General features: G+C 36.2%; 1 protein-coding gene across 2 annotated transcripts in view; it reads left to right on the top strand.

Annotated features, from left to right (window-relative positions):
- LOC133524859 (uncharacterized) overlaps window positions 1-25,670 on the top strand; it is a 215,128-nt gene that overhangs the window by 148,295 nt on the left and 41,163 nt on the right. Inside the window, exon 2 of one of the 2 annotated variants that reach the window (XM_061861009.1) lies at window positions 13,118-13,172. In XM_061861009.1, the coding sequence (XP_061716993.1) occupies window positions 13,159-13,172 (14 nt within the window). In that variant the 5' untranslated portion in view covers window positions 13,118-13,158. Of the gene's footprint in view, window positions 1-12,708; window positions 13,173-25,670 lie in introns of those variants that run through there. The other variant, XM_061861013.1, reaches the window with a different exon arrangement.

The following is a 25,670-nucleotide window of genomic DNA, read 5'->3' as shown; positions in this document are numbered from 1 at the left end:
CCTTAGGCTTCGGTAACCGCTTACCATCCGGCGGGCCGTATGCTTGTATACCACCGACGTAGTACTAAAAAAAACAGGTCAGTGTCTTTATAAACGGACTTATTTGTCTATGAGATCCATACAAAATAAGACCTTTTGAGAAGACACTAATCGGATGACCTGGCTTCGGTAAATTAAGGATGAGAATAGAATAAATAGTAGGTACATTGTGCAACGAGGGGGGTAAGCGAAATTTTGGATACGGAATTAAAAACCCGAGTTTGCAATATTCTAACCCCCAGAGTTACACACAAATGTTTTTCATCACACTTGCTTGAAATAATTCTTAAATACGGTGACATATCAAACATTCGTCCGCCATTTTGTAATTTCTTGACAGGTTAGCATCGAGGGCACAGACCTATTCGGCATTCAGCCACGATTGAAAATTATGTAAAAATATTTTAAACGGCTCTTAAATTAATCAGATTAAATAATTTAAAACATAAACAAAAATATTATATTATAAACGTCAGTATTTCAAGAGTAAAACACATTTATGCTACTTGGTTTGTATGAATAAGTGACGTAATAAAAACAAGCTTTAACTCCCTAGCTCCCGCGGGAACAAAATAGGCCTTTGTCCTTCAGTAGACCTGCGTGTAATAAGATCTTTTTCGAGCAAGTGTGATGAAAAAAGTATTCGTAGTTCAATAGAAATGGCATATAATGTTAACAAACCAATTTTTTCGTATAATCTCGCATTTTTGTGGACAACCAAGATTTTATCAAGGGTATATAATTAAATATTTTATTTTTATCAATTGCTTGTTAAAATGTATGTTGATTATTAATATTTCAATGAAAACCATCGTAAAACTTTAAGGATTTACATTTAAAAACGACCAGCTAGATTGCTCTGTAACTTTGTACTTACAATAGAATAAGCCCTATATGTAGTCCTGTAGGGCTAGGATGGTCGGCTGTTTATCATTTGTCATCATGCCTGTCACGTTCTAACAAGTATGTAAGCGCGAAAGTGACGGCCATAGTGATAAGTGATAAAAATAGAAGCATGCTACCACCGCTGTAATTAGTTTATGTAGCTTTAGATATCATAAAAAATACAGCGAATTTAAGTTTTTCATAAAAAACTTGTTTTTGCTTTATTTCGTTTGTTTCATAAACTGTACCCCTAGTGTAAATAAATTCGATTTCCAAACGTGACGTACGCGTTTGCGTTTTGTCTCATTTTGTATTGGATTTCGAAAGAGCGCGCCAAGCGGGACGTTTTGGAACCTCAAAATCCTATACAAAATGAGACTTAACGCAAACGCGTTCGTCACGTTATGATGTCGATCAAAGTTACACTAGGGGTACTGGAGGTATATAAACTAATTACAGGACTAGATATACCTCACGTCATTGGAGGTACAAAGTTTCATTACAATCCAACACGTGGTTTAAAAAGCGGCCAAGTGCGAGTCGGACTCGCCCATGAAGGGTTCCGTACCATTTATGACGTATTAAAAAAACTTCTTACTAGATCTGGTTCAAACCAATTTTCGGTGGAAGTTTGCATGGTAATGTATATCATATATATTTTTTAGATTTTTCATTCTGTTATTTTAGAAGTTACAGGGGGGGGGGGGGGGACACTTCTTTTCACTTTGGAAGTGTCTCTCGCGCAAACTATTGAGTTTAGAAAAAAATGATATTAGAAACCTAAATATCATTTTTGAAGACCTATCCCTAGATACCCCACACGTATGGGTCTGATGAAAAAAAAAATTTTTTTTAATTTTATGACGTATTAAAAAAAACAACTACTTACTAGATCTCGTTCAAACCAATTTTCGGTGGAAGTTTGATTGGCAATGTATATCATATATTTTTTTAGATTTTTCATTCTGTTATTTTAGAAGTTACGGGGGGGGGGAACACATTTTTCCACTTTGGAAGTGTCTCTCGCGCAAACTATTCAGTTTAGAAAAAAATGATATTATAAACCTCAATATCATTTTTAAAGACCTATCCATAGATACCCCACACGTATGGGTTTGATGAAAAAAGATTTTTTGAGTTTCGGTTCTAAGTATGGGGAACCCCCAAAATTCATTGTTTTTTTTTCTATTTTTGTGTAAACACCTTAATGCGGTTCATAGAATACATCTACTTACCAAGTTTGAACAGTATAGCTCTTATAGTTTCGGAAAAAAGTGGCTGTGACATAATCGGACAGACAGACGGACATGACGAATCTATAAGGGATCCGTTTTTTGCCATTTGGCTACGGAACCCTAAAAATGAGAATGAAACTCCGTTTGTATGAGAAGGTGAAATTCAGCCGAGCCTGCCCCTGACTCTTTGTTTGTATTTGTCATATTTCAATAAATCTCCATTGAAATATGACAAATACAAACAAACAGCGAAATTAATTCTGTTTCTGCCATATTTACAAAAGAATCCACTCGATTACATGGGACGAAGTGGCAGTGACATCTGGGGGCCGATTATTGAATTTCGAGTGCTCGATTTCCTGTAATTCCCTACAATTTATCTCCACTACTAGGCATTTAATTCTACTAATATAATTGAAAACGAGTGGTCAATACCACTAGATTCCCAATTTCTATTGCTCTTATTCCTATTGATATTTATCAATTCGCCGTTTTCCACAGATTTTCGAGTGACGAATTCGAGCGCTCGAAATTCAAAAATCAGTCCCCTGTATTTCGTTATTATTGACCCTTAGATATATAGATTAAGATCTGGTCAATACCACTAAATTCCCAATTTCTATTGCTCGTATTTCTAAAATATTAATTCGCCGTTTTCTACAGATTTTCGAGTGACGAATTCGAGCGCTCGAAATTCAAAAATCAGTCCCCTGTATTTCGTTATCATTGACCCTTAGATATATAGATTCAGATTTGACAACTGGTAATGGTTTTGATCGCATTTTGATAGGACCTTGAAATTTATCACGCTTATTGAATAGAATATAATAGAAATAATTTATTCGTAAACACAAACACAAAATAGAAAATTATACAAAACAGAGAAACATAAAAAGTAGATATTGCCGCGTAATGGCCGATCTTCCGATGAGATCCGGTGAACCAATCACGACAGGTGACAAAAGTAATCAACAAAATTAATATAAAACATACAAAAGACAAAGATAAAATACGTTAAAAATATATTACATCAACTATAATTATGGTTGTATTGTTATATCCGGTCAAACTCATTTTGGCCGTACATTACGTCTCATATTACAACTAGCGCCATACGGCCGCTACGCGAACTAATCAAAAATGACAAGCAAGACAGGTCGATTTGATAAGAACAAACACTTTATCGATCTTAAATTAAAATACTAAAATACAAATCGCCATATAAAAACAAAAAAAAAAATTAGTCTTCCAGATTTGACTCCTTACAGACAGTCATGAGAGGGCGAGAACAACATTTCGAAAAGTAAATGTGCCGTAACCTAAATGTGTCAAAGTAAAAGAAGAAACTACAGGCAGCTTGTATAGTGTAAGCAGGTGCTGGCTAAGTTGTTGGCTAAGCATGTACTGTTTAAGCTTTGTTTTAAAACTATAAATACTTTGTAGTTTCCTTATAGGCGGAGGGATGTTATTCCAACATTTTGAGGCAGTATAGCGATAGCTGCCCCGGAAAGCTGTGGAAGCGTGGCGTGATATCTACAATTGAATTCCATAATTACGGCGGTCGCGGACCCTAATGCAAGATCATAACAGTCCAACACGTAGTTTTAAAATGAGAATGAAACTCCTTTTGTATGGGAAGGTGAAATTCGGCCGAGCTTGCCGGGGACTCGTCTACATTATCGTAAAAAAACGTACACATCCGAATGATATGAACCCAACAATAGGGTAAAAGTGTCTATAACGATGGAGGGTAAGGCGATCCTTTTGTGGACCGAAAGGTAATATTGGTCGTTATTGATACAGGCAATGGGTAATGTGGGCCCAATATTGGCGCCGTTTTTATGCAGGTTGTGCTACAGATTACATACATATTATAGATACACCACTACATCAGTTTCCATGCACGTTTCCTAGAAATTCAAAGGTGTATGTGAAGTTTCCAATTCGCATTGGGCTAGCGTGGTGACTGTAGCCCAATCCATCTCGCGCATGAGAGGAAGCCTGTGCCCAGCAGTGGGACGTACCTATATAAGCAGAATTATTATTATACAATACAATACTCTTTATTGAACACCTCAAATAGTTGACAATAAATGTACAGAAACTAAGACAATTTGATAGATGTAACAACATGCGGTCTTATCGCTTAAGAGCGATCTCTTCCAGACAACCTTTGGGTATCGGAGACAATAAAATTAGAATATACGGTAGGTGGCACAAAGAAAAACAACAAAATAATAATAATAATGAAAAGTCGAATAGAATATAACCAAACAACACAAGACATTAATTTGAATAAACATACTTAAATACGTCTAACCATAAATATACATCGACATACATACATAACAAATATTATTATTCTCTTTATTTAGCTTGTGTCTTAGATTATGCATTTTATAATATGAATATAAAAGTAATATACAACAAATCATACAAAAAGAATACAAAATACATATATCTTATGTAACCGCCCGCAAATCACAATCTACCAATAAAATTCACTATTTTTAAGCCTACCAATAAAATGTACAAAAGATTTTGGCCTTTATTTAGGGTTCTGTGCAAGCTTTCTAGTTCTAAGATATGTCATTTAAAAGTCAATAAAAGAAGTGCTATTAATTTTGTGCACAGTTACATACATCCATTTTCAATAAATTATATATATTACTCGTAATTATATTTAGGTTATACAGTATATGTAAGTATAAAAGTATCAATTGGATGTATTTCATTCGCCTACAAACTGTTTTTTGTATTTTAGCAATAAATCAATAAAAAATTACCCATCTAACACTATTTTTGCAAACGGTATGAATAATTTGTTAAGACGGGAATTTCAAAATGTTTTATACAAATAATTAAATCTAAGGTTATGTGTTATAATTTTCAAATATACCTACGTAATACAAAAATTACAAAAAGATAAGTCTAAATGATAAGACAGGGAAGGACTTTGCCCAGCAATGGGACACAATGTAAGCTATAAAAAAAGGAAATGTTAACTAATCTGTGGTTTCGTTTTTAAACTCTATTTAGTACTTTTTGGTCAACATTTTAAAATTCATATTTATATTACGTTTAAAAGCCTATAAACGAACGCAAAACTGATTATTACCGCGCGTTTAAAATAGGCGTTTTAATCTGCAAAAGAGTTTTACGATAGCTATAGAACGTGTCATTCACGAAGACGCGTGCCGTGTGACTCGTATTGCTATGTTATTAAAGGTTAGATTTGACAAGTCTGCGCGCCATTCTGGATGACACGAACTATAAATCATGGCAGCTATAAGTAGGGTACCGAAGTAATACAAATAAATAAATAATTATAGGATATCTTCACATAAATTGACTCAGTCCTACAGTCAGCTTAATAAGGCTTGTGTTGTGGGTACTTAGACAAAGATTAATGTAATATATAAATATTTATGAACAATTAAATACGTAGAAAACACGTAAGGAACATATATCTATGATCATCACACAAATAAATACCCTTACTAGGATTTGAACCCGGGACCAGCACTAAGCCAGATAGGTCGTCAAATACAAATTTTGCATCTTTAATGTCTCATATTTGTTACAAATATTTTGGGTCCAATTTGTTGTGATACATTGCTTATTTAATCTGTAAAATGTTATTACTTTACGTTATAGACTAGCCTAGAATATAATAGTATAATACTATTGTCTGCCCTTACAGTGTGTCATGATGGTGTATTCATATTTGTCTCCGCCGGCCACAGATTGGAATAGGGTCATTCCCATCTATCCCCGTCGGGGACGGTTGGGAATGAATCCTTCCCATCATCAACATGACTCATTCCCATCTGTGCCCGACCCTGACAGGTGGGTCATTTATATAATGTAACATCTATTATTTTAAAAAATAAACTATTTTTTTAGAAGTATCAACCTGTGTCTGTATCTTAAATCAAAATGTATCTGTATCTTATAACAGAAAAGACAAATAAGAAAATAAATCTTGTGTAAACTCTACATTACCTTTTTCTTTTAAACAAAAGTAGTTTGCGCATTTTGCAGTGATTCCAGCTCCAGCTTGTATTTTATTTCCTTTTTACCTCCATTTTATGATATGAAAACTCCCGGGGTGGAAACAAATATTCTCTGCTAATGCCACAGATTATATTATGATAGAACAGATATGTCACTATTTAGAAAACGTATCCTTTTTATACTTTTTATTTATTTAGGGCGACAACAGCAATACAATTAAAATATGCTTAACTTATATACAATACATAAAGCCAATAAAAGATGTTAAAATAAATACATTAAATGCCGTACTAGGCAGAAGTAACGGTTTATTTAAATTTGAATTATTAATTGGTAAATAATTATGTAGTACCGTTACTAATTCCTAATACAAGGGCGTTCATTTTAGGGCCATTAATTTGTTCACTGGAGAAGCAAAAATTTGTTGGTACAAATTTTAAGATAAAATAGATAAGATAAGATAATCTTTATCGGTAGCGTACTGGTACAAGTCAAAATACAATTTTGTACAACAGAGATACAAATTCCACATTACAAAAAACTTATTTCGTACGAAATATTAGTAATGTCCTTTATAAAATAAAATAAAAAAATTAAGGATCATATATATTATTTTTCTATTTGTTTTTCTATATAATTCTTTAACAAAATAAGCACTAATTAAATCAGATTATTATTACATACATTTAACCTTTTCGACGCCGTGTCAAACGCAAAAGCTGTCAATAAGACGCCACGTCACCGAAGTGTCAAAACTGTAATTAAACTTTATTCATAATGCACGTATGTATGTTTTTCTGTGGTCTGTGACGGATCAATCCGTCAATGACGTTAGACCTGTGGTTCGGATGTATCCGTCGGTGGCGTCGAAAATGTTAAACATAGATTTTACAGTGTTTATTTAGTCACCTGTAATAATTAACGGGCTGAATATATAGGTCAGACTGAGCAACTTTTATTATGGGACCAACTCCGAAAACGCAAAAAAAAAAACTCGCCCATAAAAAATGCCTAGGTCGGACAGCCAAAATGTATGAAACAGCCAAATTTTTTTTTCGTGATTTCGGGGTCGATCTTATAATAATAGTTGCTCAGCAACCCCGTAAATTATTGCAGGTGACTAAATAAACATCCTGTATAAAAATCTACTGAATTAAGAATATAAAAAAATCTCGAGACTAATCAAATCCCTCAACACAGAACATGTCTTATCCAGAGTGGTGTTTCTCTTAATACATTCTTAATCCGTGGCACTATATATTACTTTCGAACAAAGGTAAGCTAAGCTTAAAACTTGTGCTGAATATTGTAATACTGCATCGTGTATGAGATTTATATTCATAAAATAGAAACAACATGCTCTTACGTTCAAATTTTAACCTACGTTTCGTATTTTTATTGTATGTTTGTCTACAGTAGACTTTTATTTTTTGCAGACACAAGACGCGTTTGTCTTCATACGAGTACTTTTTGGTTTAGTAAACATAGTATGTAACTGAACGTCAAGCAATTACTCAAACCTGAGGGCCAGCCGCGAACCACGTTCGACGTGTTGCCTCCCTGTCACACTTACGTAAGAATTTACGAGTGCGACAGAGAGGCAACACGTCGAACGTGGTTCGCGGCTGGCCCTCTGTTAATGTGGTCATACTGAGCAACTTTTACTATGGGACCGACCTCGAAATCGGGAAAAAAAGTTTGGCAGTTTCATACATTTTGCTGATCAGATGTTGAAATTTTCTTTGGGAGAATCAATTTCTTTACTTACAATGCATCTCCCTCGTACTGATTGGTGCAAGCGAGATGCACTGCGTTAGAGTTGACGTAATAGTTGGCGTTAAAGCCACATCATACTCATATTATTTGTTGGGATTAGTCTATCTTCCGCACGTTTTTCTTTACTGAAAAGCGAAATCTAAGCTTAACTAAATATCAAAAACCGGCCAAGTGCGAGTCGGACTCGTCCACCGAGGGTTCTGTACTTTTTAGTATCCGTTGTTATAGCTGCAACAGAAATACGTCATCTGTGAAATGTATTGTATGTGTTCATGAGATACAGCCTGGTGATAGACAGAGCGGAGTCTTAGTAATAGGGTCCCGTTTTGCCCTTTAGGTACGGAACCCTAAAAAACCGACCAAGTGCGAGTCGGACTCGCTCACCGAGGGTACCGTACAAATTTAACTTTTTTTTTAATTTATAAATTTCATAATTTTCCCCGTACTTGTAGTGTAAGACGATATTACTTGCCAAATTTCATAGTTCGAGGTCAACGGTAGTCTATTTTTTTAAACTTTTATTAAACCTAAATGCAATTTCAGTTGGTTTAAATGGTTTTTTTTTCAGTGTACTCTTATTTAATGAAAAGGTCTGTACTATTAAGACTAGAGTCATTTTGAGTCACACTCTCGGAACTCTAAAATTCAGGCTGATCAGTAGGGCTAAGATGGTCGGCTTTTTATCAAATGTCACCATGCCTGTCACGTTCTAACAAGTATGTAAGTGCGAAGGTGACGGGCATAGTGACAGGTGATAAAAATGAGACCATGCTACCACCGCAGGAGGGCTAAGATGGTGGGCTCTTTATCACTTGTCACCATACCTGTCACGTTCTAACAAGTATGTGCGAAAGTGACAGGCATAGTGACAGATGATAAAAATGGAACCATGCTGCCACCGCAGACTCGAAATTAGACTCATTAGATTCAATCTAAACTACATGCGCCGGCGTCGATACAAAGTAACTAATGATAATGACATCTTTAAAGATCCGTGACCGAAGACACGCTTCTCTATCAGCGGAGCGGTGAGCGGTATCGCTATCTGCTTAAACCTGGTTTCCACATACTGGATGATTGTGGGCTCATGATCCTGAATGACAATAATGTGTTAAGATGCTCATACATAACCCCTTGTGTAAATTTATTCGATAGCGTGACGTGACGTACGCGTTTGCGTTAAGTCTCATTTTGTATGGGATTTAGAAACAGCGCGCCAAGCGGGACGTTTTGGAAACTCAAAATCCCATACAAAATGAGACTTAACGCAAACGCGTACGTCACGTTTCGCTAACGAATAAATTTACACTAGGGTACTCAAATTTCTCCATGGGACTAACCACAAAATCGTAACTAAAATCTAATAGTTACCTTGAGGGCCCGAATTAGACGAAACGTATGGGGCTCGGGGTTATTTATTTCACGATTTTCATATTGGACTCGTGGGAAAATTAGTTTGAGTAAAGTAAAATGAGAACATTTACAATTTAATATTGTAGTCTTACGCCTCCGCGGCAGAGCTGAAAGGTATGGTTTTGATTAATAGTATCTGTAGGTATATTTGCGTTCGTTTTAAATGAATGATTTTGATGTAGATTTCTTTTGGGACCCTGATGAAATAGGCTCCACTTTGACGACCAGTCTGGCCCTAGCTATGAAGCTGATGGTCCTGGGTTCGAATCCCGGTAAGGGCATTTATTTGTGTGATGAGCACAGATTATTGTTCCTGATTCAATGATATTTTCTGTATATTTAAGTATTTGTATATTATATAAATATCGTTGTCCGAGTCCCCACAACATAAGCGTTCTTGGCTTACTTAGCCAATGTCCCTATAATATTATTATTTTTCTTCTATTTTAAATAAAGAATGTATGCACAATTCCGTGGAAAGTGACCCGTTTGAATGCACTTGAGTGTATTTATAACACATTCTTTAAATACTTTAACGAGAAGCTTCAACGGGAGTATGCGTTGGTGTATCTTAAATCCTCAATTTATCGCATCGCTAAGCTAATGGCAAGACGTGGCCTTACGGCATAAAGAGCGATTGTTATAAAACAATAGATAAACATAAATGTAGGATGCGATTGCATTTCTAGTTGTGGGTGGTTATTGTTTCATTTTAAATCTGTACAGGGTTATCGATTTTTAATTATCTAATGATTATTGTTATAGAATCGTGATTGTCGGTAACTCTTTGCCATTTTATAGGCACTTATTAAAAAACTGTTTAAAAAGCCAATCGTGCAGTCTAACACAACTAGTTATATTTATCGCGCGCGTGATGCGAACTCGTCAACCAATCGCGTTGTGGCGTTAGACTCCACGATTGGCTCGAATTCGTGTGCGTGACACCGCTGTACTGGCCCCATTCTTATTGCCCGGACGGCCCGTCCTTAGATATGTCTATGGTGACAATGCAATATTACGGCACCATCAAGCTAATCTCATGATGGATACCTCTGGGGTCCATTTCTCGAACGGTGTTAGTCTAATATTATTAGTGTGTTGCCATGGTAACCCATTCGACTTGACAGTTCTTGGACTAATAATATTAGTCTAATGCCATTCGAGAAATGGTAGGCCTTGAGGTGGTAAAATAACGCAAGCTCATAGTATTTGGGTTTCTTATAATTGTATTGATGAGTGCCCAGTGAGCGCCCACACATGGAACACTGTTCTCATCTATGGGCAGGGGCACCCCAGTACCAGCTTCTCCCTCTGGACCGCATCCAACGAAGAGCGACTCGAATTGTCGACTGCCGGTGTAGAGCTGTTAGCGCTGCGTAGAGATGTGGCCTCGCTCTGCATTTTCTATCGCATGTATAACGGGGAGTGCTCCGAGGAATTGTTCGAATTAATCCCTGTCGCTTTTTTTCGCCATCTTCGCCATCATCATAAAACTTCCACCCTCACCACTTAGATGGTTGGTAATCGTCAACTGTGCGTTTCTCCAGGAACTTTCTGCCTCGCACAGCTAAACTGTGGAATGAACTGTCGCCTGCGGTATTTCCGGACCGATACGGCCTTCACACCTTCAAGAAAAGAGCGTACTCCCATCCCACTGACAACCCCTCTGGTGTTGCAGGTGTCGATGGGCGGCGGTAATCGCTTACCATCAGGTGATCCGTCTGCTCGTTTGCCTCCTCTATCATAAAAAAAGTATTAGTTGACTGTGAAAGAAATGTACAGTCGGCGATAAAAGCTTGTATCAAAAATAAAAGTTTTGTCAAAAAAAAATGATTGGAGGTAAATAAAAATAGTGTGGAGTTACATGCGTCCATAGGCTACGAAGACTGCTTACCATCAGGCGGGGCGTATGCTTGTTTGTCACGGACGTAGTATAAAAAATATACAAGTGTTGGTTGTTATAATAGTAACAGCCCTAAGCCCACGTGGGTCACGAAAGCAGATGGGAACTACCCACGCTTTACTAATATTCACTGGACCATACGCTGCAATAGACGCTGATCTGTCTATATTACAGATATATCAGATATATCGACGCAGCCAAGGCGCTCACAACATCTGAACACGCACTCGAAAGCATAGTTCGGACTAAGTAGCGAGTATTTTAATTAACTAAAATCGGTCAACTGACTTAAATCGGTCTACTGACTTAAAATCGGTCAACTGACTTAAAATCGGTCAACTGACTTAAAATCGGTCTACTGACTTAAAATCGGCCAACTGACTTAAAATCGGTCAAGGACTACAGACGAGCGAGTTACAAGTGAGTAGGTAGTGTTTTAAAATGAAAGGCCGGTTCGGAACTTCGGACTACGTTAATTTAGTGAAGTAGCGAGCATTTTAGTTACTAAACGTGTCTGAACACCGAAAATTTAGTCGAGAAGATTAGTAAGAGTGGGTGAAGGCTCAGTCTCCAGAAAAAATAGAATAAAATGGATTGACTCACTAAATCAGTGACTAATCTACTCAACTAAATTTTTGGTGTTCAGAAACGTAATACTCGCCCCTCGACTAAATTACTAGCGTAGACCGAACTAGGCTTTTCTCCTTGACAATAGAGGCGTGTTCAGATATTTGTGAGCGCCTTGGCCGCTCCGATGTATCTGATGGCGACTGATGACTGGCGAAGTCACTTCCACCAGCTAACATGTGGAAACAAGTTCAACCTTGCATCTTATTACTTTGTCACTCTTGTGAATAAAATGCAACTATCTCATGAGTTTTTGATGAATGGAGAGATCCTTTTAGATTTAGTTTGGTGAAAATTAAAGTATTCTTCTGACAGGAGATGTTATCGATACTAACCAGAAATATACATGTAAGATAAGATAAGAGATAAGATAAGATAATCATTTATTTCATTTCAATCTTAGTTGGTAAATACACAGTGGTCGAGTCCTCCTATTAGGTATGAAGTACCTGTGTCAGGAGACCTCGCTCTTCCAGATTACAGATTTAGATCTACACTAAGAGAAGTTTTGATATTAACATTATAATTTTACAATGAAATTACAAATTGATAAAGTTTACAAAATTTACATTTGATTATATATTACTTATTCTTTAAAATATATATTTTTTTTTCTTATCTATTTTAGGCTAAGTGTGGGTACGTGTGTGTATATATATATATATGTATAAATATATAGATATGCAATAAAGCATAGGCTAGATGTGTGTGTGTGTGTGTGTGTGTGTGTGTGTGTGTGTGTGTGTGTGTGTGTGTGTGTGTGTGTGTGTGTGTGTGTATGTGTATGTGTGTTGTATCGATTTGTTTTTAAGATTTTATTTCCGAATTATATCCTCAGTAGCATTATAGTCGAAATGTACAATAATAGAAATAATATATGTGATAGGTTACGTGTGAACCGTATCAGTAACACGCAATCGATTGACACAATGCACAAAGCTTTTATAATCTATGAGAAGTGTGACACCCCGCGATGCAACTGGGCCGGGAAAAACGGATAAATATATCATTATAACTGTTGAAATGTTAAACATAAAGAAAATCCAAAAAAAGTTGTCTGTTGGAAGGAAAATACAGTCAGCGATAAAAACTTGTATTTGTTTTTGTAAAATACTTATTTTTCTCTTTCGAATGTATTATATCGAATCGATGCGTTTATAATAAGTACATTCTACTAGTAATACAGCAACAGCAACACTACAATCTTTTTTTTTTGTTGCAGAAGGTCAAGCTCAGAAGCCCTGGATTCTCTTTAAAACCAACATGGATTCAGAGAGGTGAGTACAAAATGCCCGAGTTAAAATGGAAAGCTTCGCTAACGATTCGGTCATTAGCTCGAGTTAATGGCTCCTCTACGCGATGGGCCATCATACTTGCCCACTAAGATGGGCCAGCGTGTAGAGAGGGTAGTAGTGTCGGGTGTCGGATGGCTTATGACGTGGCGGGATGGCGATGGGATGCCCACGGTGTCGGTTTTTCGTCAAAATGGGCTATCATACTGGCCCACTAAGATGGGCCAGCGTGTAGAGAAGGTACTGGTGTCGGATGGCTTATGACGCGGCTGGCGATGGGATGGCCAAGGTGTCTATTTTTTGTCAGCACATCAAAGGTAGGTAGGCCAGCCAGTGTTGGCCAAAATGTTAATGCAATTAACCAGTACAAATTTAACCGCAAACTGTAATAGTTGACCATTATCAATTGCATTTAACGTTCGGCCAACACTGGGGCCAGCGATAGTGTGTACGCATCTACAAGTGGCCCATTCCACAGCGCGTGCTCTCAATCATCGCATGACCATCTCGCTGGCCCAACGCCTGGCCATCGTGTAAACGAGCCATAACTATTGCTTGGCGATTTCGCTGGTCCAGCGATGGGCCATCATGTAGAGGAGCCATAAAACTTACTGAATCTCATACTCATTTCCATATTTGAAACTATTGAATGCCATTTGCATAATGGCATTTAACATCTGATCGCATCGGTAATTAAAATTATATTCGACATTATAATATGTACCTCGTAATATTTGTTAAGGGGCAGTGCGTTCAGTCAGTAGTGTTTTTAAAAATCATAGCGCTTATTTAGATCTCTTCATCTGTGTGAGATGTTTTAAGCAGCATCCTGGTAACGACACTTGCGTTCGTGGCTGTATAGCCCTATGCGAGAGAGGATCCCACGTCCACACACGCGGCAGGTGTATGCTTCCCCAGGTGGGCGAGGGTTCGAGGTATGCTCGTGGCGCCTCATGAGAGGTAAACCAGACATCGTCGAGTTTGGATTGACCATCATGAATGGCACGACGCCACACGGGTCGGTCTTGGCCAGTTTTTGCCATTGGTTACATGTGATATTAAAAGCAACCATATCACACATAGCAATGTTATTAGGAATATACTAAAAATGTTTTTTAATAACAGTAATGATTGCATTAATAATTTGCTCTGAGGGCCTACCGCGAACCACGTTCGACGTGTTGTCTCTCTGTCGCACTTCTAAATTCGTGCGTAAGTGTGATAGGGAGGCAACACGTCGAACGTGGTTCGCGGTAGGCCCTCTGATATTTTATTTTATCTTATCTCATCTCATCTCATCTCATTTTATTTTATTTTATTTTATTTTGATAGGCACAATAACACAATGCAATATTTAGATTAAGATGATATTTATAAAACTTGTCAATTTAAAAGTGCTTGTTGTTAGGCCTATTTGAATAAATATATTGACTTTGACTATACATACAATATAATACCTACAACTGTATTTTTTTTTAATTACTAAGTTTTAACTGGCAATTATCTAGAGACCAAATTTATTTCCTCTTGTATCTATAGATATTTTTGATTTTATGCAATATTTTATGCGTTTTCTGCTTTCTTGGAAATAATATTATGTGCATCGGGTAATCTTAGTGGTCCTGTTTTATAAATACTTATTATGTGCCTTATTAACTTATAGAAATGGGATTTAATCGCGTATTAAGATTTAAATTTACCTCCCACGTTTCGAGGACGGCGTTGTCCCCGTGGTCTCGGAGAAGACTGGCTAAATTTGACATCAACATCTTCTAGCCGCGCGAGATTTTCGAACTACCCGCACTTAGTTTTGTTTATCAACTTGAACGTTTTGCACACTATGGATGTTACTCTGTCGACACACAACACTAACGATATTAAATTTTTCGACTATCGATATTCGTTTCCGCTTACATATAATGACTGGATTTCATGTGGATGAGATCCGTTCCTATAAGTTTAAATCAGTGTTTTATTCCCATTTTTAATGCATAGTATTCTAAAATAGAACCATTATGACCTCGCCTTAAATATTTTTTTAATTAACCCTCACTGAATAGGTATTTCAATGAAACCAGATGCCGTATCGGACACAATATGAGCAATTTTGTTTAATGCGTGTGATGTCTGCTTAATTGAAAATGGGATAGGTAGGTACCCGTTAAAATATACGTAACATACACATAACATAGACTAGTATAAGTAACGTACATATATTTTTTATTATAGGACATTATTACACAAATTGACTAAGTCCCACAGTAAGCTCAATAAGGTTTGTTTTGAGGGTACTTAGACAACGATATATATAATATTAAATATTTATAAATACTTAAATACATAGAAAACACCCATGACTCAGGAACAAATATCCATGCTCATCACACGAATAAATGCCCTTACCAGGATTTGAACCCGGGACCATCGGCTTCATAGGCAAGGTCACTACCCACTAGGCCAAAGCGGTCGTCATATATATTTAAAGTCAAAATTAAATATATCTTTTATACTACGTCGGTGGCAAACAAGCATATGCCCGCCTGACGGTAAGCATCAGCTCAATTGGAAATCAGGCAGTGGGTCAAATTTAGCTTTCAAGATTTGACCCATACTAACTAGCAAACAAACTTAGTACTAAACGGGCAAGTTAAGAGCCCAAAATTAAAAAAATAAATAAATAATATTGTGCAAGTAGGCTTCAAGGGCTCTTTTACAAGTCAATACAACATTAATAGTAACATCATATAGTGACATGAAAAATACATAACAACATTTATAAATACAACAGCCAATACCTGGGTAAACATTACATTATAATAATCTTAAAGTAAATAATTACTACAAGACAATAGAGATGTATAGTCTCTATGGTTAAAAATACAGTAAATCTGGAGATGTAAAAGGTCCCCAATGTCAGAGTACTAATACTAATAAGATTTGGAGGTGTAAAGTCTCTCCAAGTGTCAAAATAAAATTTATACTAAATAAATAAATCGCGTCTGGACTGTTAAACTAGCAGCCTCATAAACTAATGCTACAGAATACATAACTAGTACATATGTACCAAGTCAAGAATATTATACAATATTACAGAGACGTATAGTCTCCACGGTTAATACATTAAGTTTGGAGATGTACGAGTATAAGGTCCCCACGGTCTGAGAAAGTAATAGTACACAATAATTATGACATTAATAAGATTTGGAGGTGTAAAGGCTCTCTAGATCTAGGTGTCAAAGAATTTAAAAAATAAAAAAGTGTATGAAATACATGTTTCACGTCAAGAGACTGTTAAGCCCGGTAACGATTTCAGAGCAAAACATGTAAAATTGATAGATTTAGTCGTTGAAATTGTACACCTTTTGTTAAGTTAATGCCAAGTATTGGTTTCTATTAGCACGTCTTTTAATAATGAGGTCGCAAGCGTGCGTCCCCGGTAATATGTGACGAGAAGGGACAGTTTTCAAAAAATCATCAAAAAAACATGGTGGTAAATTATACAAAATGATGTATAAGAACATTTTCAGCAAATGTTTTAGATTGTTAAATTATTAAAATTACGTTGAAAATAGGTCGATTTTCAGAGAAATTGCTACTTGATTTGATGTAATTTCTGGACTAAATTGATTTCGTCTAACTTTCATTTACACTACTTCAAATTTATAATAACAAAAATGTAGTTTATTAAAGTTGAAGTACAGGATATGTGTAATACAATATTACCATGTTTAGCAGTCCAAACTTTACGAAATTTACAAATAAGATCGACAAAATCAGTGCTATACGCGTGTTTACCTAAACGACCATCAGAAAAAAAAATACTAATGAAGCGAGTCTTTAAAAAAAAAAAAAATATTAAAATGAAAAAAAAAAAACAAGACGTGCTAATAGAAACCAGAACTTGTTATTTCGAATAGTTAACAAAAGATGTACAATTACATCGACTAAATCAATCAATTTGACATTTTTGCTACTAAAATCGATAACGCCTCTTAAATAAAAGCTTATACAAATAACTCTCGTCATAACCAGGGGTCGGACAAAAAGTGCGGATGACGTAAAAATGACGTAATCTTGCACACAGGATGATGTTTCAGTTTGTATTTAAACTTCCGTGTGACATGTAGTAACAAAGTAGTATTAATGAAGTAACAAAATAATCGTAAATAAATCCATGGAATTAATAATACAGGTGGTAGGGTGATGTAGTGAATAAAATAAATTTCACGAAACTTGTTACCATAAGGTATAATTATTTGAAATTAGTTAGAAAAGTCTGTGGGATCCTCAGATAAATAGGTTTAATAGTCAAAAGTAGGAACAGTAGGTAAGATTAGTAAAAATAAAAAAAGATAATTTGATGTTATGTTTGCTGCTATCATAAAATTTGTAAGGTTCATATTAAATTCACTTTGCCCTTTTTTTTCTACGTTTCCGACATGTTTGGTTGTCTCCAAATGTCTTTTAATATTGCCTACCTTCGTTGGTATATCTTGATTACAGTAAGAGCAGTATACGTGTTTGTCACGTACCTCCAAAAACGGAAAATTGCCACAATATTCGAGTAAAGATGACATTTTAGAGCGTTTTCTTATACATTAGTAAATATAAATTTTAGCTAAATATAATCGTGAAGATACAACAGCTAAACAATAACGAAGTCAATTTATTGTTCATCTGATTGTCAATGTGTCAGTCAAAAACGTACTTACTCATTTCAAGTGGCGATATCGTTTAATAAAGAGGTTGATAAATGATAAGTGATAATTGTTTATGAAAATCAAAAATACTATTTGAAATCATCCTATAAGTGGTTTGACGTCATCCGCACTTTTTGTACGACCCCTGGTCATAACCTATTTTCATGCAAAAATACCCTTTTATTTCGATAACATTGTTTACATCCATCCAATGCAACGTACGTTTTAATCAACTACAGTGGCATTCATAATGAACTACATGCTGGAAAAATATTTTCATAACGGATGATAAAGTTGCATTTTATCCACAAGAGTACCAAAGTAATTTGACGCATATTTGAAGTTCTTTTCTCATGTTGGCTGATGAAATTATTTGACTTGATAAATATTTAATATCGTTTATTTGGATTTGATTTGTGTTGATGTGGTGGAACATTTTGTGCTCCACTCGGTGGCAAAGTTTGTTTAATCCTTGTGCCTTAAGTAGTAGTAGTAGTAGTAAAACTCTTTATTTTACTTAAATGAAAACAAAACAGAAAAAAACAATCATCATTAGTACAAAGGCGAACTTATCCCTTTAAGGAATCTCTTCCAGTTAACTTTTGAGCAATTGAGGGAGAATTGAAGGAGACATCCGTATGTACAAAGTGGCGCACAAAATAAATAAAAAAGATATTTCGTTTATACTTATAAATCTTATAATCTACAATATACATGCAATGGTATATGATCTAAAACAAATATATTCATAGCCTATATATCCTTAAAACTCTCGCAACGCTCAAACTTCGATTTTTCAAACCATTCGCGGCGCTCGCGTGGCGATATTTCGCATGCTGGGACTCAAGCTATGCATCTCAAAACTTAAAATATGCATCTGATTACTTTGCCCCACATGTGAATAAAATGCAACTTCACCAGCTGGTGTGGTGAAAAAGTACAAACTGTAGAAAATCCTCCATTCGAATCCCAACTGACACCATTCCGTTATTGCGAAACAAACTAAGCAGTGAAAAGCCGTCAGTGTGCGGAAAGGCACTGAAAGGCCCTCAGATGAAGGTGCACTGATGAAACCGCCATATTGTGATACAACTAACTTACCCGACGTCGTATCTGTTAGTAACTTTTCATTGCAATGTGAACCTTGCGTAGAAAATTATAAGGTTGATTTTTGAAGACATATAAAGATCGGTTAAAACGTCAAGTTGGATTAACTGAGCAGAAATGCGGGATAACTTTCTAAATATCTTATCTGTTTTAAATTTGCATTTCGAGTTTAACCTTATGTTCGGGCGTTAAGGTTGATTTTTCAATGTAACTGTTGAATAATGGAAGATGTTGCTGCAGTATATTTTGGAGATTAGCCGATCTCAGAATATGGGTGGGTGCGTAAGTAAAAGTTGCAAAAGGGTGCATTGGGATTATTTGGAATAGGATTTAGGAAATCACGAGTATGCTCTAGTTTAGAAGTATTGTGTATTACTTTTTTTTTGCTTTATAACGCTTACCCCACAGACACGCTGAACAGTCCGAAGTAGTTGCCATATCACGAACTGTAAATAAAATAAGTCAAAAAACCTACGGACGGACTAATATGATTCGCGTAGGAAATCAACTTTTTAAGCTCATTTTTTTTTGGGACAACAGGTTTAGACACAAAAATAGAATACAAAGAATAATAAAGTGTGAGACCAACAACATCGTCCACAAATATAATTATAAGGAGTCCTCACGTGTATTTTTCTATAGTGAACGAAACTAAGAAAAAATATCTACCACATACTTTTTCTCGGTTTCGTTAAACATAAATCTTCACTTGGCACTTCAAAATAGCGAGTATAAACAAGATTTACTCTATACAATACTATTTATCTTAAGATTAGGTCGAATGAAAAAATAAAATAAAAATACTCGTGAGGTCATGCTCCCCCACATGATCTCACGTGTATTTTTATTTTATTTTTTCATTGGGGGGTTAGCCAAGAACCTCACCAAATATCACCAAGGGGGAGGGGGCATCAAAACAGCAGCCGAATATACCTCGCGTGATTTGTGCACAAGCCCTTAAGGCATTTATTTGTGTGATGAACACAGATAGTTGTTCCTGAGTGGGTGTTTTTATGTATAAGTATATAATAAGTATGTATTTATCTATATACGTATGTATAAATAGCGGGTTTTGACCATCACCTTACAATATGCTTCCTCTGTTGATAAGTGATCTATACGAAATACGGCTAGTTCAATTTTTCGTGTAGGGTCAAGGAAGGAACAGTGGCTCAACGCAAACAGTAGCTCAGTCGCCCAAATATCGCTGTACACTAGCTGTAGCGCCTTTAATTTAATTTAATTTAATTTTAATTTTTATATTATAGGACATTATTACACAAATTGACTAAGTCCCACAGTAAGCTCAATAAGGCTTGTGTTGAGGGTACTTAGACAACGATATATATAATATATAAATATTGATAAATACTTAAATACATAGAAAACACCCATGACTCAGGAACAAATATCCATGCTATTCACACGAATAAATGCCTTACCAGGATTTGAACCCGGGACCATCGGCTTCATAGGCAGGGTCACTACCCACGAGGCCAGACCGGTCGTCCTTTACGTGTTAGAATAACCATTGCACGTCCAGTTTGTTCGATTACTGAAAGTTTCTGTTCTATTAGCAGGGACGAAGGTAACCTCTCTCGTGTTGGATCACGTTGAGTGAGCCACTGTACCCGGCTATTTTTCTGAGTCACTGTTCCTTCCATGACCCTAAACCACAGAGAACACCCAGTCCTTTCTGTTTTGACTGAAATTAGCCATCCAGGCAAAATTACTCTTTTATTACTAAGAATAAAAGGCGAAATTGGGTTTTTATATTTAATTTGCTACGTGGCGGGGTCTGGTGTAATTAGGTTTCTTATATTTCAAGTCCCAAAGTAAAATATAACAAAAGTATGTTAAGTTTATACTAGGAGCCATCTGGTTATGAATTTATTTGACTTATGGGGAAAAATTTAAAATTATATTTTGGACGACCGGTTTGGCCTAGTGGGTAGTGACCCTGCCTACGAAGCTGATGGTCCCGGGTTCAAATCCTGGTAAGGGCATGTATTTGTGTGATGACCATGGATATTTGTTCCTGAGTCATGGGTGTTTTCTATCTATTTAAGTATTTATAAATATTTATATATTATATATATCGTTGTCTAAGTACCCTCAACACAAGCCTTATTGAGCTTACTGTGGGACTTAGTCAATTTGTGTAATAATGACCTATAATTTTTTTTTTTTATATTCGAATCTTAAGAATCCGCGGCATGCTTGCCCAATTTTACCTTCCCGTACAAAGGGAGTTCCGTTCTCATTTTAAAACTGCGTGCTGAATTGTAATGACATCAGGTATATCTATGCCTGTAATCAGCTTCTATAGCTCCTGTTTATGAAACAAACGAAATAGAGCAAATAAAAGTTTTGTATGTAACACTTAAATTAGCTGTATTTTTTTGTCCCCACGCTGGTCCTACTAACATATAGTTCTCATATTCCACAGCTATGAGTTATTTGTATGAAATCTGTTTTTCACTCCTAATTTTTACTATAATCATAAAATCGAAAAAAAGTTAAACGTAGCGTAGCGTATTTTCCATAATTTCAACATCCAGAGAGGAAAATGGAGACTACGTTTGTATGGAAAAGCGGCCGTCCCCTTTCCTCTTAACAAGTTATACCTAAACTAAACCTTACACAAGAATCATTCTATTATTTAAAACCGTATGAAAATCCGTTCAGTAGTTTTTAATTTTGAGCTTTGTTCTATAAGATGTAACGATTTGACGCTAGGTGGCGTGACAGTCGTGCACGTAGCGAATTGGATGCCCTAATACAGAGGGCTTTAATTAGTTTCTTCAGGCATAGACAATTTGAAATAGAGGTCGATTGTAAAAAAAACTTTGTAGCCACAGTACATTTTACTGCCATCTTTCGACACATGATTAACTTTTTTAGACCGCCATTTGACTTTGATCCTTATTCCTTCACTGATATGTGTTAAATTTGATAAATATCAAAAAGTGGCGCCATCTAATAGATCAAAGGCCAAAGTTATCGCGACATTGTTTCGAGCGATGGCGCCCTAACCTTTGGGTTATGTCCGGTAAGATGGCGCTACTTGATATTTAACAAATTTAACACATATTAGTGAAAGAATGATCAAAGTCAAATGGCGTTATAAAAGTTTTAATCATGTGTCTAAAGGTACCAGTAAATTTACTTGGCTACAACGTTTTCTTTGACAATCCACGTCTATTTCAAATTCTCATTGCTTCAGGGCTCCGGTTCTAAAATAAAATGACCATCGCGGTCCGTTTCTGCTTGAGTTTATTAAAATAAGCAAAAAAATTAAGAAGTCGGCGGCCCTAACCGGACTATCCGCCATTTGGTCAACCCTTCCTTAGTAGCTTTGCTGTACTGTAGGAAATCATTGCCATATATATCTTAGGACGGGCCTCACGGACACTAAGAATGGCGCTAATTCAGGGGTGCCACTCTGCAATTCAAGTCTATCGTGCAGTCTAACGGAATTAGTTGCGAACAATCGCGCGCGTGGTGCGAACTCATCAACCAATCGCGTTGCGGCGTTAGACTGCCCGTCCTTAGATATATATGTCAGTGTAGGAAATACTATAAGTTATTCTTTGTTAGTGGCTAGTGCGCGCGCAGCATGTAAATGAACTCGTCAAAAAGTGAAAGTATAAATGATTTGTAACAAGCGATGTATACGTCATAAAACTTAATTACTGAAATTTGCTCGTCACAAATTTAAATACCTGACCGGATTCCGACGTCGGACATTATGCGAAATTCCTTGCGTGTTTTGTATTTAATATTTTTGCTTATGTTTAAAATTATTTAATTTGATTAATTTAATAGCCGTTTAAAATATTGTTTACATAATTTACAATCGTGGCTGAATGCCGAATAGGTCTGCCTATACCTTCGATGCCTAACCTATCAAGAAATTACAAAATGGCGGACGAGTGTTTGACATGTCACCGTTTTTAAGAATTATTCCGCTTGAAATTTAGTTTTTTCTTTGCAAGTGTGATGAAAAATATTGTGGGGTAAGAATATTGCAAACAAATTACCACCCTTGTTTCCAAATATAGAAATTGAATACAGAAAACATCCCTATTTGGCAATCGAGGCACCAAACACCCTGTTTTCACCTCTTACATAATTGTACTTGACACACTATGGGGAAAAGACTGTACCCACCATTTGCGGCGTTTGACGTCTGTCACTAAGCTAAAGAATAAGCGAAGCTAGCCAGAGGCGTAGCTGTTATGACAACTGTTCATTTTCTGCCTACTGCGTGTGTAGGCAGAAAATGAACAGTTGTCATAACAGTTTCGCAAAGAATATAGATAAAATGTATTTAATTCCGTACAAATGTAATAATGTATAATTAATAATGTATGTGTAAGCGCTATATGTTTTGTCGTTATTTATGTATATATTATAAGAAATACAAGTATGTATATTTATGTATTATGTATGTATGGTATGTTATTGTATTATATTTGGTTGTTGTTGTTAAAGTAGCACCGCCCACAATCTCTCTGCTTTGCCTAAAGGTTGACTGGTAGAGAATGCCTCATGGTGCCATGAGGCATTCTCTACCAGTCAACCTTAAGTCCGCCTTTTGTACTATAAGGTTTTCTTTTGTGCAATAATGATTAAATAAATAAATGTATTGTTTTTTTAACGTTCCTACGTGACACGGACGACATTGACATTTATAAAAATAGTCAAAAAACTCGTTTTATTTGACTCTCGTAGCCATTTTGGTGAAATCGCGCTTATAGAATATATAAGAAAAACACCACAGAAAATTACGATATGAAGGTAGAGGTAGAAGGTAGAAGAACAATAAGGTAGGTAATCATTAGTACCTACGTGTTACATCTGCGAAATGTAATCTATGCGCCAAAGAATATGGCGCACCACCGCTCCGAAATGCATATGGCCTTTGTCGCAGTAGATTGTTATTCTATTGCTTTTATTATGTTTTTTGATATTATTAGAATACATTTTCATAACTTTTAACTCTTTTTTATCGTTACATGCGTGGCATCTCGCCAGTAGTTGGAGGCGTACTAAACGCAATGAAGTGCCGGCACTTCATTGAGGTGTGGAAACATTTTGATAGAGATGGCGACTCTAGTACTAATACGTCAATGGTTTTCACAATGTGTTTTTCATGTAACATTCAAAACGAGTGGCTCCTATTTTCGTTTGAGGAGTATATTGTATCATCCCTCTCAAAATTCAAAGTTTCGTTTATAATAGAATAACAACAGTCTAGGGTCTAAGACAAGTTGTTCACAACGGTGTTATAAAGTGGAGTTATGAAACACAGTTGTGAGTGGAATAAACAGATACCTCAATTGTGTTCGTGTTTATATTCTGAGCCCCTAGTGTAAATTTATTCGATAGCGAAACGTGACGTACGCGTTTGCGTTAAGTCTCATTTTGTAAGGGATTTAGAAACAGTGCGCCTAGCGGATCGTTTTGGAAACTTAAAATCCCATAGAAAATGAGACTTAACGCAAACGTTTCGCTATCGAATAAAATTACACTAGGTGTACCGAAGTCGATCCTTTTATTTTGAATGAGTGAATTCGAATTGACTTTTGTTAAACGGTGCTTTTGCAAAGACAGTTCGGCGAAGTAACAAATATCGTAATAATGTGCCTATTTTGCTCCAAAAGATATTAGATTGCTGTGCGAAAGGGACGGGCATAGTGACAAGTGATAAAAATGCCACCGTTGCGCTGAGGTATCGTGGTTGCATTTTTATAATCTGTCATGTCATACATGACTTTTGCACTAACACATTTGTTAGAACATGACAGGCATGGTGACAAATGATAAAGAACCGACCATCTTAGTCCCACTACGACTCTTAAAACCCACCAAATTTTATCAAAATCTGGCGAAATAAAATCGGTTTTTATGCAAATTGGGGCAGTGTGAACTATTAGCCTACTTTCAAGTTAATATTTACGCTCACATATCGTTTTTCGGGTAACTGATACTTGTAATTACTCGTAAAAGTAGGTCAGTTGTTAATTGTATTATCAATTATGCACGTTAACGGCGTCCGCTGGCTGGCGCGGGTGCAGAGTTTGCGCACGCACGCGGGTGCCATTGTAGGTAAAATCCGTCGCACGCGTCTGCGTCAGTTAGCGTTGCTCATACTATTTTTCGTTAAACCGCTCACCTGCTCCGTGCAACCGCGCCAGCTAGCGGACGGCCTAAAATTTGGAGTACATCTAAAGATATAACAGTCGGACCACGCTAAGTTGGCAGTGATTTTGATAGCCCAGACGGGGCACTTCTTTAAAATAAGAAGGACTGAAAGACGTGGAACTTCTATGAAATTATGACGTTTACTTAACACTTACGCCGTCTGGGCTAACAATATGGCTGCTAACTTATCTTAGTATGACTCTAGTCCGTTCCAGAATTATTATGTGTTCGAGATCACCTCACTACACCTAACCTACTTGGCAAGTCCTATGCATTCATCTAAAATTACAACAATATTAGGTACCTACTTAAGCGCCAATGATCGTCTTTGTGACGATTTTTTTTATCGACCCCTTTAAGTGACATTTAATACTACTAAAAGGCCAATGATCGTTATTAAGTGGTTTATAATGCTTTAAGTAGGTTACAGGGACAAACTGACCCAAATACGTGCAAAATGTACGTA

The sequence above is a fragment of the Cydia pomonella genome, chromosome 1 (genome assembly GCF_033807575.1).
Source record: "Cydia pomonella isolate Wapato2018A chromosome 1, ilCydPomo1, whole genome shotgun sequence".
Taxonomy (NCBI): Eukaryota; Metazoa; Arthropoda; class Insecta; order Lepidoptera; family Tortricidae; genus Cydia; species Cydia pomonella.
This window is presented reverse-complemented; position numbering and strand designations above follow the sequence as displayed.